The 14,554-nt window shown below is 35.2% G+C and overlaps 1 protein-coding gene across 3 annotated transcripts in view; it reads right to left on the bottom strand.

Annotated features, from left to right (window-relative positions):
• Positions 1–9,521: 9,521 nt before the first annotated feature.
• Positions 9,522–14,554, bottom strand: part of LOC136030788 (protein Wnt-4-like) — a 176,188-nt gene continuing 171,155 nt past the window's right edge. For all 3 annotated transcript variants that reach the window (XM_065709837.1, XM_065709841.1, XM_065709847.1), the window contains one exon: positions 9,522–12,244. In XM_065709837.1, coding sequence (XP_065565909.1) covers positions 12,083–12,244 — 162 coding nt within the window. In that variant the 3' untranslated portion in view covers positions 9,522–12,082. The remainder of the gene's footprint in view (positions 12,245–14,554) is intronic.

Below are 14,554 nucleotides of genomic sequence, written 5' to 3'. Positions count from 1 at the left end.
ACTTTCCCGAGTGATTTCTAAACTGACAATTCCTTTCGATTTAGCTTTTCTACAAAAGCGGAGTCGCAAATCACGTTTCTGATACGAAGTCTAATAAAAAATGCCCTATTTAAGCTTATCTTCACTTACTTGTTGAAAAGATATTTTTTAAGTTTTTCATTTTCTTTGTCCATAGCCTTTACAAAAATTTTCACAATTCTTAATTTAATGTGAAGTGGAGAAAGAAGAAGAATTTTCTACGATTTAATAAGGGGAGTATACTTGATATTGCTAGTTCCAGGCTGAAAAGATGTTCTGTAAGGTCATTATCTTATAAAAGGATTTTCTGTTTAACTGCTATCCCACAAAAAGAAAAAGAAAAAAAACATTTAGTAAACCCAGCTTGAAGACCCATTAGTATGGCTATTATCTTTATATTATGACAAATTTTTCAATTTTTAGCCACCTTTGTTAGAGGAGGGACCAATTTCAAAGGGGACAATTCTTTGAATAGCATTTTGTACATTAGCTCCCTTGGCCCAAGGACTTATGGCTGTAAGGTTGAAATTGATCAGGAAAAGGTTTTTGCGTTTCATTTCGGATCCATAGTCCTTCCCCTTTCTTATAGCAAATGGCTGAGTTTTTTTTTTTACCAAGAAAACAATCTCTGAAAGTCTCACGACCGAGGTCAGACTCCAAGTTCAAACATGCACCCGTTTTTCTATTATAAAATATCTGTAGAAAATTGACAGTTCGTATAATTGACGACCGTTATCCCAGGGACTCTAAGGGCTGTGTCATCTTGGATGCACATTTATTGATGTTTTCAAATGCTTTTTAAACAAAATTGGTACCTCAAAATGCTCATTTGATGTACTAACGGGTTGCACGCATTCAAAATTATGTAACTATTCAGATTAAAGGGAGACGGGGACGTAACACGCTCACAAATGAGATAGATATTCTATTGAATTCAACAAGATTAAGTGGGTACAAAAGGGTCAATCCCGCTTTTCGGTGCATAAGTTTTTGATACTATTTTTTATGTCCTAATGATGACTAATGAATCCTATAAAACTTACAAAGAAATTACCAAAGTATTGACAAACTGGTAGGCCGTGTGTTACTTTTTATACTTTTTTCGCTCGCGAATACTATAATTATAATACTTATGTTTTATTAGAATTGTTATGATTTGTAAGTATTACTGTAAGATAATCGAGTTTTATTATTAATTTGAATTCAAATTAATTCTCCAGCTCTTGTGAGGAAGCTGCCAATGGAAAGCTACAATTCCCTACTATTGTAAAAAATAAATTCACCAATAACTATAAACAGGGGAAAGTGTAAATATCATTAAATATCATCCATGAGTATTTATTAAACATAATCTGTATATAGTTTCTACTGCCAGCAGTTCAGGGAAGTATGTAGGGGATGGGGTTTTGTGTACCGGATCCCCTAAATCCCATATTCCAAATTTATACTGCACTTCAGTTGTGAGGTCTCTATATATTGAAAGGCATCCGTGGCTGCTGCTCTTTTCCTCCTTCATGATTAAGATAACAAAGAAGTTTAACGGTGATTCCCTCAAGACGCCAGTGTTTCTTACGTAATAGGAAATATTTTCTATAAAATGTAGCTGTTTGTTCTGTAATAGGCAGTATTTTTTCTTTGATTGTTAAAAATTCCGCAAGAGTGAGAAAACAATTTCAGGAGCCCCCCCCCCACCAAATCATGATTTGTTTGGTTGTTACTTAATAGGGAATGTTTTCTTCAGGATTTCATTAGTTGTTACGTAATATGAGTTGTTAGAGTTCAGGGGAACACTAGTGAAGATGCAAGCGCACACTTTACATAAAATTTCCTTTGATTGTCTAAAAACACGGAAGGGCCAGAAAAAGCGTTCAGGCGGTCTTGCCAAATAATGATTTGTTTGGTTGTTATGTAATAGGGAGTGTTTTCTTCAAGACGGTTTTCAAGACGTTTCAAAACATTCCATGATGTTTTTAAGACATTTTTCTTCGAGACGCTTCAAGACGTTTCTAGACATTTCAAGACGTTTTTTAAATACGCTTTTTTCAAGATGTTTCAAGACGTTTTTTTAAGACATTTTTCTTTAAGACGTTTTCTTCAAGATTTCTTCGGTTCTTACATAATAGGGAATGTTTATCTGTGTTAAACATGGTACATTCTCGCATGACATTTTTTTTTCAGGCCCAGTGGGGAACCCCCACTTGTGAATGAGGTGGGCAAAAACTTGGGGGGTTACGTAATGACGATACACATGTGGGTCTTACATAATACTTGAAGAGTTTTTTCCTTCAGGATTTCGTATTTCTTTCAAGACGTTTTTTTTCAAGGTTTTTTTCAAGGTTTCAGTTTCTTTAAAGGTGTTTTTTTCTCAGGTTATTTCCATATTCAAAAATGTTTGTCCCCTTAAGGAATCGAAAAACCTTTCTCCCAAATTGAACTATGCACCAGAGAGCTGGACCAAGAACCAATTGATATTATCTTAAATCGGGAAAAAGGTTCTAAGAAATAATCTATTCCCTACATGGAGAATTCCCTGCACACTTTCTAGAACGATTAAAAGGATTGCGCGTCTCCTATGTCTGGAATAATTGGCAAGCGGGGGAAAAATCGATTACTGGAACATACGACGTGCACCTGCTTCTTAAAATGTTATTAATATTCTAACTTGACCTAGACGGGTTAAGTTAGGTAATGAATCAGTGAGATGGTACATAGCACTGACTTGAGATATATTGTTGCGGAAATGATTACTTATTGAAGCTTCATCCTGGAACAAGAAATCTAAATGACACAGACGTTTTATTGTACATAAAGTCTTATTAATAAAAAAAAATTATAAAATCACAAAATCACAGAAACAGTACTGGAAACTCAACAAACGAAAAGCAAAACATGAAAAAGCTTATAAAGGATAAGATACAAACAAAAAAGTATGATTTAAAGAAAGACGGGGACCCTAATAACCAATTCCAGGGGTGTTGTTATTGGAGGTAAATTTCAGCTAAGTTGAGAGGTGCTTCTGAGAGGTTTGAATAAAAATTTATAGTTTTTATATTTCTATTAGATACATCTGCATACTACATTGTATCAATTTAAATCTTGGTATCAGCAAAATCACATTTTGAATCAGCCTTAAGTATTACGCCTTATGCAGCAGAAGCCTCATTACTTACAATAGTAATAATAAGTAATAACAACTTCACAATAGGTTTTCTCGCTAGTACATTTAACTAGCAAACGAAGAAAAAAGAAACTTTTTTGCATTTGGTTATATCTCAGAGGCTTTAATGAAAATTGATTGATGAAAATTCTTTGAGCCAAGAATATGCATATTCACGACACCGTGAGAAACTGTGGATGCCCTACGCACCCTCATCATTTTTAAGGCATTTTTCAGATTTTTTATGATAAGAATCATACTTTAAATTAATTGGTTCGTATTTTCTCAAGCCAGCCCCTAGTGGTATACCGTGTCGATTCACGCCACCTTGGCACACAATGACTGACCCCTGGCATCCCTGTGACACTCAATGCCTATCACAAAGCGCACTCTGGCGCGAATTTTCACACACGAGACATTTTTCAGGCATTTTCCGTTGACACTTAATCGTCAAAAAAATATTGGTCGACACTTAAATCTATCGTTTAAATTTGGAGAAAATTCCCATGGCAAACTATGTATGTCACATGGCAACCTCTGGCAGCCTAATGATTAATAAGGCATTTTTCAGATATTTTCACGATACAAATCAGGTTTTATAATCCATCAGCTCGTTTTTCTCGAGGCAATTGCTTGTGGTATACCATGTAAATTCACGCCACCGTGATAGACTATGGCTGGCAATTCAGCTTTTTACAATGTATCCACCCGATGGTGCCCTCTGGCAGACATTATCGTACCTAAGGCATTTTCAACCTTTCGCCGATTCCAGGATTTTGCATGAGGCTGCCTCCGTAGTAATCTATAGCTGGTCTTCGACAATAGCTAGTTTATTGTATTTATTTTTAAATTAAAACAAGATGAATTTAAAGCATGAATTTTATCATTAAAATATGAGAAAAATGCAATAGGAATGATGAGAGGGCCAGAGGATGTCGTGTGATATCCATAGTTTGCCATGGTGGCGTGAATATGCATAATCTTGGCCAAAAGAACGTGATATTTTCATTAAAACCTCTCAGGACTAACAAAATGCGTGTCCGTTCTTTCTTCGTTTCCGCATTTTTTTGACTAGCGAAACAACATATTGTGAAGCTGCCATTTTTTCTTATAATTATTATTGTAAGTAATGAGGTTACTGCTTCCTAAAGCGTAATATTTAAGGCTCATTCAAAATGTGATTTTACTAATACCAAGATTTAAATTAATACAATGTAGCATGCAGGTGCTTTTAATAGAGCAATAGAAACGAGGCATTTTCATTAAAATCTCTCAAAAATATCTCTTAATATGGGTCAAATTTACCTCTATCAACAATCTTCCCCTACAATTGGTTGCTAGGGTCCCCATCTTTCTTTACTCCATGCGTCTTTGTTTATATTTCATGCTTTATAAACTTATTCATGTTTTGTTTTTCCGTTAGTTGATTATTAAGTGCCTGTTGTGTGATTTCGTAATTTACTATGTTTATGCACAGTGAAAAGTCTGTATCATTTAGATTTCTTGTTCCAGGATGAATCTTCAATACGTAATCATCTAAGCAATGACACATCTAAAACCAATGCTATATAACATCTCACTGACTCAATACCTAACTTAGCCTATCTAGGTCATGTTAGAAAACTAATAACATCGTAAGAAGCCGATGCACTTCAAATGTAACCAATTTCCAGCAATCAATTTTTTCTCAGTATGTCAATTACTCTGGACATAGGAAAGACGCGATCAATTTAATCGTTTTAGAAAGTGTACAGGGATACTTCATGCAGGGAATAGATTGTTTCGTAGATTATATCTCCTGAATCAAAATAATATCAATTACTTCTTGGTCCAGATGTCTAGCGCACAGCTCTATCGGAGCGAAATATCTCTCGATTCCTAAAGGAATCGAATCTTTGGAATATAAAGATTCCCTGAGAATAAAAAGCCTTGAAAGAAAATGAAATCTCGAAAAGAAAGCCATGAAAAAAATGTCTTGAAAGAAAAATGAAATCCCGAAGAAGAAATATCTTAAAGTAATACGTAACACCCACGTGTGAATCTTTATTACGTAAAACCCCAATCGTCTGCCCTCCTCAGTTACAAGTGAAGGCTCCCCATGGGGCCTGAAGAAACGAGGTATGCGAGAATGCATCATCCTTAACAAGGTAAATATTTCCTATTACGTAAAAGCCATAGAACTCTCGAAGAAAAATATCTCGATTAAAAATGACTTGAAGGAAACTGCTTGAAGGAAAATATTTTAAAAATATCTTGAAATGTCGAACTATTGAAAAAGATCTTGAAGAAAAATTTCTTAAAAACGTCTTTAAATGCCTTGTAACGTCTTGAAGAAAAATGTCTTAAAAGCGTCTTGAAATGTCTTGAAGAAAACACTTAGTATTGCGCAACAAACAAAGAAATCATGATTTGTCGGGGTCCCCTGAAGGTTTCTCTTGGAGCTCGCGATTTTTTTAAAGAATAAAGAATCTATTACGTAACTCATGCGTTTACATCTTGACTAGTGGCACCCTGAACTCTGACAACTCCTATTGCGCAACAACCAATGGAATCCTGAGGAAAACATTCACTATTATGTAACAACAACCTGTATCTTTTAGAAGACATTCCCTATTACGGAGCAGCCAAAGAAATCATAATTTGTCTGGGACCCCTGAAGGTTTTCCTGGCCCTCACGGGTTTTTAAACAATCAAAGAAAAACACTCCCTATTATGTAACAAATACCTGCATCTTTTAGAAAACATTCCCTATTAAGTAACAACCATCTGCGCCTTGAGAGAACTCCTGCTAAACTTCTTCGTGATCTTAAACCATTAAGGAAGAAAAGAGTAGCGGCTATGGGTGCCTTAAAATACATAGAGGCTTCACTGCTCACCTCCTGTTCAATTTATCCTACAAACATTCTCGTGTACGGGCTTGAAGAGACTAGCAGACTTAATCTGTTTGTATGAGTTTCAATATCCCAGAATTTCAACGGATTGAAGAACCTAGCGAAGAAAATAATATGTATAATATAGTTTCTATATTGCTTTTATTTCTGTTTATGCTGTTTGCCTGTTTAACTAAGTGCCGTGTCATTGCTAACCCATATAACTGATATTATTATAGAACTTGATTTCGAGGAGCTTTATCTACCATTATTGTCGGCAGAAAAGATGGATTTTAAGCACGCATCAATGAAGTCATTAGGAGGATAATAATCGCTAGAACCGAGTGCTCAAATACAGCTTAGTTCGTCCTCTGTATATCAACTAAATAAAAAAATAAAGAATCTTATTCAACCAAAAGCATGGAGTAACATTAAAACCTAAAACAAACGGAAATCATTACGTGTATTAGGGGACTTGCCTACTTCTAAATACCTTGCTTTTTACACTAAGTTTTGACTTTTTGTTCAAATTATTTAGGAATGACTCCTGAAACACTAGGACTGCTTAACTAGAATAATAAGCTTTTTTAAAAGTTCTATAAAAAGCCTCAGCATAAAGAGTGAGGTAATGAAGAGGGGGAAATCCCCCTCATATACACAACACTTCCTGTTTGTTTTAAATCTTAATGCTGCTTCTTACTTTCAGTTGATTTTTTTATTTAATATCTGAACGTCTTTTAAATAATGCATGAAAATCCGACTCCCTCTTCATGAAAGATTCCCTTCCCCATGATAAATTCTTCCATGGATAGATCTTCCCACGTAGGCCCTACCCCCGCCAGAAAAGTTGCTCCTCCCGTAAAAGGTCTGTATACTTCTCAATAACAAATACTGTATGTAAACAATGGTCAAAGTTTATAGCTTATAGCCGTTCCCCCAGGAAATCCAGGGGGTCAAGTCATCCTCAAAGACATAATTATTCGACCTTTTGACTATGCTAGACAAAATTTGTATCTCGGAATTTTGATGTGGTGACTTTTGGGGAAAAAAGGGCATTGGGACAGTTCAATTAAAACAATTTTGGTCACCTAAACAGGGAAATTTTCGTTTCCGATCAAATGAGCCCTCTCCTGATCTTCTAGGATCGCTGGTTCGATATGATTACCCCTGGGAAAACTAACAAACAAACACGCATCCCTAATCTTTCTTCTCAAAAAAAAAAAAACAAATTTCCGCATTTTTGTGTATAGGAGCTTGAAACCTCTACACTGGACTTTCCTGATATTTTGAATCTGATGGTATAATTTTCATTAAGATCACTTGATGGTTTGGTGATGTTCCTCCCTTTTCTAAAATTTTCAAATTTTCTCAGGTTCGTAACTTTTATTGGGTAACATTAAACTTGATGAATTTGATTATTTTGAATAGGCATCAAAATTCGATTCTTTCCATGTATGCATTGTTTCCAAGACTCTGTTTCTTAGAGTTTCGGTTACTACTGAGCCTTATCACTCCTTACTTACAGTTCGTTACTGCAAACTGTTTGAAAACAGCTTTATTTGCCTTATATCAAACAGTTCGTGGTAACGAACTGTAGTAAGGAGCGACCCGGCTCAATAGTAACCAAAACTCAAAAAAATGGAATTTTGATACCAATAGCTACATCAAAAGAATCGCATTTTAATGCTGGTTTTCAATATATAAGTTTCATCAAGTTTAGTCTTACCCATCAAAAGTTACGAGCCTGAGAAAATTTGCGTTATTTTAGAAAATAGGGAGAAACGCCCCCTAAAAGTCATAGAATCTTAACGAAAATCACACCATCAGATTCAGCGTATCAGAGAACCCTGCTGTAGAAGTTTCGAGCTCCTATCTACAAAAATGTGGAATTTTGCATTTTTTGCCAGAAGGCAGATCACGGATGCGTGTTTATTTGTTTTTTTTTTTTTTTTGTTTTTTTTTTTGTTTTTTTTTTCCCCAGTGGTGATCGTATCGACCCAGTTGTCCTAGAATGTTGCAAGAGGGCTCATTCTAACGGAAATGAAAAGTTCTAGTGCCCTTTTTAAGTGACCAAAAAAATTGGAGGGCACCTAGGCCCCCTCCCACATCTAATTATTTTCTCAAAGTCAATGGATCAAAATTCTGAGATAGCCATTTTATTCAGCGTAGTCGAAAAACCTTATAACTATGTCTTTGGGGACGACTTACTCCCCCACAGTCCCCGTGGGAGGGGCAACAAGTTACAAACTTTGACCTGTGCTTACATATAGTAATGGTTATTGGGAAGTATACAGGCGTTTTCAGGAGGATTTTTTTGGTTTGGGGGAGGGGTTGAGAAGAGGGGGATATGCTGGGGGAACTTTCCTTCGAGAATTTGTAATGGGAGAAGAAAATTTTCATGAAGGGAGAGCAGGATTTACTAGCATTATTTAAAGAAAAAAAAACAATTAAAAAATAAAAGTGAAAAAGCTTTTTCAGCTGGAAGTAAGGAACAGCAATAAAACTTAAAACAAACAGAAATTATTACCCATATGAGGGGCTCACCTCCTTCTAATAGCTCGCTCTTTACGCTAAATTATTTTCGGTAATTTCAACTACTTATTCTACGGCTTTTGTGATTCAGGGGGTCATTCTTAATGAATTGGGATAAAATTTAAGCTTTAGTGTAAAGAGCGAGGTACTGACGATGGGGCGAATCCCCTCATATATGTAATAAAAACATGAGAATACAAAAGTTCTTTACGTAAGCTAATTTATAAGTTACGTAAATCTTTTACCAATAAAAAGATTCGTAAAAAATTAAAAGTTCTAGTTGCCTTTTTAATTAACCAAAAAATCGGGGGGCAACTAGGCTTCGTCCCCAGCTCTTTTTTTCTCAAAATCATTCGATCAAAATTATGAGAAAGCCATTGAGCCAAAAAAAAATATGCAAATTTCGTTGTGATTATTCCTCTGCGGAGAGCCAAAATCAAAACATGCATTGATTCGAAAACGTTCAGAAATTAAATAAAAAAAAAAGTTTTTTCAACTGAAAGTAAGGAGTGACATCAAAACTTAAAACGCACAGAAATTACTTCGTATATGAAAGAGGCTGCTTCCTCATCAACGCCCCGCTCTTTACGCTAAAGTTTTTTACTCTTTTAGAAAGAAGAATTGAGAGAAAGAGTCAAACTTTAGCGTAAAGAGCGGGGCGTTGATGAGGAAGCAGCCTCTTTCATATACGAAGTAATTTCTGTGCGTTTTAAGTTTTGATGTCACTCCTTACTTTCAGTTGAAAAAACTTGTTTTTTTTTTATTTAATATCTATTAGAACTGTCTTCCTAAGGTAGTTATTACATTAGTGTCATCCGCTAGTTCACTAAAGTAAAGTTCAGCAGACAGATAAACCTTATTGATGAGGGAAGAAAAAGAAAGAATAGGTGAAGATTTCGCATGTCTAACGTACCTGAAATTGCAGAAAATATAAAACAACAACATAATGAAAAAGATTTATTTGTAAAATTTGAGTTTCGAAACATGATTTGAAAACAGAGACACAATAAATGAAGGAATTAATATATATTGATACCTTTAGCGATTGGATGTACTGGTCACTGCAACATACCAGCCCCTTAGAAAACTAAAATGTACAAAAAGGGCAAGGCTTCAAAGCATTCTGCACAATACCGCCTTTGATAAGAAACAACTTTTCAAATTTCCTGCCCCCTCCACCCTGACGAATAATTTGCAAGTCTGTCACCCCTTGAGATTTATATGTGACCATTAATAATACCATAAATAACACGGATGAACAGTCCATACGAGAGTATCCCCCCTGGCAGCGGAACTCCGTTGCTTTCATTTTAATCACGCAAAAAGCAATAAGAGCAATTAAATTTTGCCATTTACGATCGTAAACTAATTGATAAAAAGTCTAAGCCATGTTGACAATGCTAAAGTTTATTCTAAATAGTTTATTTTGAAAAATACTTTCTTTTAGGCCAACCATAACAAATTTCAAGAAATCATAAATTAAAAGCCGTTGGTGCTTTAAGCAAAAATTCAAAACAATTCAAAAAAAGAATGCCACGTTTAGCTTAGGAAAATAGTATTTGTGTTCATTAAATATTCCAAGCAGGAAAATTCGGACATTTAGTTACTTTTCCCTATATATTGCGGCATACAGTTGATTACTGCATTTCTTCTAATTTATGCGAAACTATTTTTGACTAGCAACCGGCAATATCCTTGCAGAGGATTTAAGATTAATGAGAATTTAAGATTCTGAATATCTAGTCTGAGAATTTAATATATTGCAAGCAAAAGCCATGCTTGCAGCAACTTATTTCCCCTTCCAGAATATATGTACATTTTATAAAACATGTGGGAAAATAGGAGGCAAATCGTGAGAAGTTTTCGTCTGAGCGGGGATAATACAGCAACACACATGCTCAAGGATGTTTTCTTTGGGGGGGGGAATGCTACAGCAAGATTTTTTTATTTGAATACAAAATTACCCGGAAAAATTTGAAAGTAATGGAGTTCGGGGAGTGGGTGAGCCCTGAGGCCCCCACCAAGCTGGATTTAATATTGATACATTATTTGATGATGACAAAAACACTTAATTAAAAATTAATGGATTAATTCTATGAAAACATCCATATAAAACAAAAAACGCATTCGTTATTTACTATTCTATATATTTGTAGTTTTAAGTATCCACTAAAGGAAGAAAAAGTAATTTTCAGATGGCTTAACTTGAACATACATATAGTAATGCATCAGAAATGAACTTAACAAAGTGTATAATAGAAGGTATAAATAAATGAGCCAATAAAATAAAAAGTTAAATAATAAAAATAATTGATGGTATGGTATATCTAAACATGTTTTCAGCATTTTAAGGAATCCCTGTTATAATAATTTAGCTGGATAAGTAAACTGCTAATGTGAAACACGTATACCCTGCTGCCACAACTACACTTCAATGAGTTTGGCTGAGTGGGACGCAATAACATAACCTGCGGTCTATAGTGCTTAATGCAATGGAATTCCTTAGTTAGTTTTGGATTTAAATAAGGTGTTTCCTTTATTAATTTATTAGATCCATACCCCAGAGCGCTTTTTATGAGTTATTGCGAATATCATTTTCTTTTGTACTTCAAAGCTCAATAAGCTTCAATTCTTTCGTTTTACAGATAGATAATTCTTGTTATAATTATCTAGGAGAGCCGTGATCATTAGAGTGCAATTATTGTGCTTATCCAGTATTCTATTGCAAGTAACTGCAATACGCTCTATTGAACGCTGGAAAAACTAACATGATTTCTTCTATCTTTTGACCACCAGGAGCCTACATGTCATTTCCCAGGGAGGAAGGTTTCGTGGGTCGGAGCCCCGTCCCTACAAAAAAATTAATAATTGTTATAAACTGTATTGTCCTTTTATGAATAGGAATGATTTGAGTAGCACTTATCCCAAGTCCCCCCTCCTAAAATATCTTTGTCATAGGTCTATACAAAGCCCTGCAACAACACCTCTCTGGCCGGCCAAACTTGTTTTACATGCTATGACTTTCTGCTCTTCGAAGCTATTAGGAACAGGGGTATTTTCACTATTTTTATAGTCCGACTGTGGCTTTTTCTTATTCATCAACACCTCCAGTAAATGGAAGTTCTTTTTCTTCTTTTTTTTGCAATCTGCCAATATCCATGTAAGAAATCCAAGGTAAAGTCTTATACACTACCTTTACAGTCCCCTTTCGTACGATTGTGTCTGCATTAATTCAGCCATTCATGATATTCAGTTATTCGTGAGAACCCCCACAATGGTTTGATCTGCAATAACTATTTAAATTTAGACACTAAAAAGGTCGTAAAATACTTGAAAACGTCAATATCTTCACTTTTGGTAATGAAACTTCTCAGCAAATGAAATGCTGTTCTGCTAAGTAAACATAGCAAGTCATTAAACTTTTCACAATTTACATCGATAGCAAATTTACACCGTTTGTACAATTGTGTTAATAGGGAGTTTACACCTTGTTTAAAAATCCTATTCACAGACAAGTGTAAACTTCAACATCCCGTATGCAGGTTTTGCACTGAACATGACAACACCAGTGAAATTTGCACATACAGCGTTCTGTTTGCCTCTCCAAAGATATTCGATAACCGCGATTGCAGCAAAGGAGGTCGCATCCGTCAATAGCTTTTGATGACTGAAATGAAATAGATCAAAATCATTCGTTTTATAGTTCTTTTTCAATAAATGAATTATTTTAGTCATTCTTGGACATTCAAATTTACAAATTAAATTAATGCATTATATATGTTTAATGTACATTCAATAAAAATTGCAACGCAACTCAATAAGAGTTTGTTGGTTCAACAGAGACAAATTCTGTGAAGAGTATTTCTTATAATAACAATATTACCAGGATAACTAGAACAACATTGTCTGGGCACACAAGGCCTATGTTTATTATAGATTGGATTTAATAAATGAAGAAAAGAGCAAAACAAGTATCAGTAAGGGTGCCGTCAGATAAATTTTCCAGGGGGGGGGGCAGAAGCAGTGGTGGTTGGGTGACAGTTTAGGTGGTTTAGGGCACGAGACTACGACTTTACCCCGAAGAGGAAGAACTTGCAATAAATTAAAAGCCTGAGAAGCTAATTGATTTAAAAGTATCAAGAACTATATTTTAGGCTTCCCAGTAGCAAAAGAAATAATGTCACACGGTGGCAGTACTGGATTCGTCCAGGTTGAGTCGCTTATTTTGTAATGAAATTAGGCTACGTTTGGTGATCTAAACTTGCTTATCAGCTATAATGAGGAGGCAGAGTGAGTCACTGTTTAAGTGGGGGTATGGAATATTCCTATAAAAGTACATTTTAATGGACAAACTGATTACTCTTCATGGGGCTTCAGATAAATTTTGAAAGAGGTAGGGGGGAGTAGAAATTAATGAAAATATTTTTCTACACCGCTACCTCAAATTATATTTTGGTTAGGCCTGGGGATGATTTGGAAAACAATCGGAAATTAAATAAAAAAAAGATAGCTTTTCAAATGAAAGTAAGGAACAGATTTGAAACCTATTTGAACATATTATTCTTTGTATGAAGGGGAGGGGGTGTCTCCTCTTTAGCTCCTTACTCTTAGCTGTGAAGTTTGGCTTTTTTCCAAATTTTTTAAGGAAATTTACAATTGGAAAACAAATGATTTTTCAAAGCACTAAAAAACTTTTGTTTAATGAGCAAGGTGTTGAGAAAGGGGCAGCCCAATTTCATACAGAGTACTTTATATTTGTTTTAAGTTTTAAACTTGCTCCTTCCTTTAGCTGAAAAACACTTTCTATTTGTTTAATTACATTTCATGAAACTGTATAGTTTTATGAATACAATACTTTTGCTAACACAGAAAAAACGATCAGTATTTCAATGATCTCTGTTTGGATTTTGATGGGTAATCAAACAGTTCGTGTTAATGAACTGTAAGTAGGGAGCGATCCGGCTCAATAATAACCAAAACTAAAAGACGGAATTTTGATACAAATAGATATAACAAAAGAATTGGCTTATTGTGCTGATTCCCCCAAAAATTTCACGGATGCGTGTTTTTTTTGCGCGCGTGTGTGTGTGTGTGTGTTTTGTTTTATTCACAGGGGTGATCGTTTCAACCCAATGAGCCTACAACTTCGGGAAAGGGCTCATTCTAAAGGAAATGAAAAGTTCTAATAACCTTTTTAAGTGACCGAAAATATTTGAGGGCAAATAGGCCTCCTCCCACGCCACTTTTTCCCCAAAATTCTTTGATCGAAATTTCAGATAGCTTTTTCCTTCAACATAGTTGAAAGGCCTAATAACTATGTCTTTGGAGATAAATGACCCCCTCAAGCCCACAGGGAAAGGTTTTTAAGTTATAGATTTGCTCATTGTTTCCCTAGTTTTTGGGAAGTATGCATACATTTTTAAGATGGGTAGGGGAGGACGAATTTTCTGTTGGGAGAATTTTCCATGGAGAGGGGGATTTCAATGGGGCAAACTTTTCAAAGGAAATTTTACACCGGGTGAATTAGCAAGAATTCGCATACATATTTCTTTATGTTTCTTGCTTTCTCTTTATCGATTAAATTTTACGTGTGGAGATGTTAAGGGCAATTGTCCGGAATAAATTTTCGCCAGATTGAATTGTCCAGAGGATATTTATATGCGGAGGGGGGTTTTTCCGTGGAGGTGTAGCCAGGTATAATAGTTTTATTTAAAAAATGATCAGAAAAAAAGCTATTTCAACTGAAAGTAAGGAAACGGACTGATATTATTACGTATGTGAGGGGGGATACCTCCTCTTCAACACCTCGCTCTTAACTCTAAAGTTTAAATTGTATCCCAATACTTTAAAAGCTATTCCTGAAACACATGGGTTGTTTAATTAGAACAATAAGTAGCTGAAACTGTCTTAAACTGTGAAGTGCTGAAACTGTCGTGTGGAGAGTGAGGTTCTTAGGAGGGGAGAATCCCCCTCATAT

This window comes from Artemia franciscana, chromosome 1 (assembly GCF_032884065.1).
Source record: "Artemia franciscana chromosome 1, ASM3288406v1, whole genome shotgun sequence".
NCBI lineage: Eukaryota > Metazoa > Arthropoda > Branchiopoda > Anostraca > Artemiidae > Artemia > Artemia franciscana.
The sequence above is the reverse complement of the archived record's forward strand: the minus strand, read 5'-3'. Positions and strand labels throughout refer to the sequence as shown.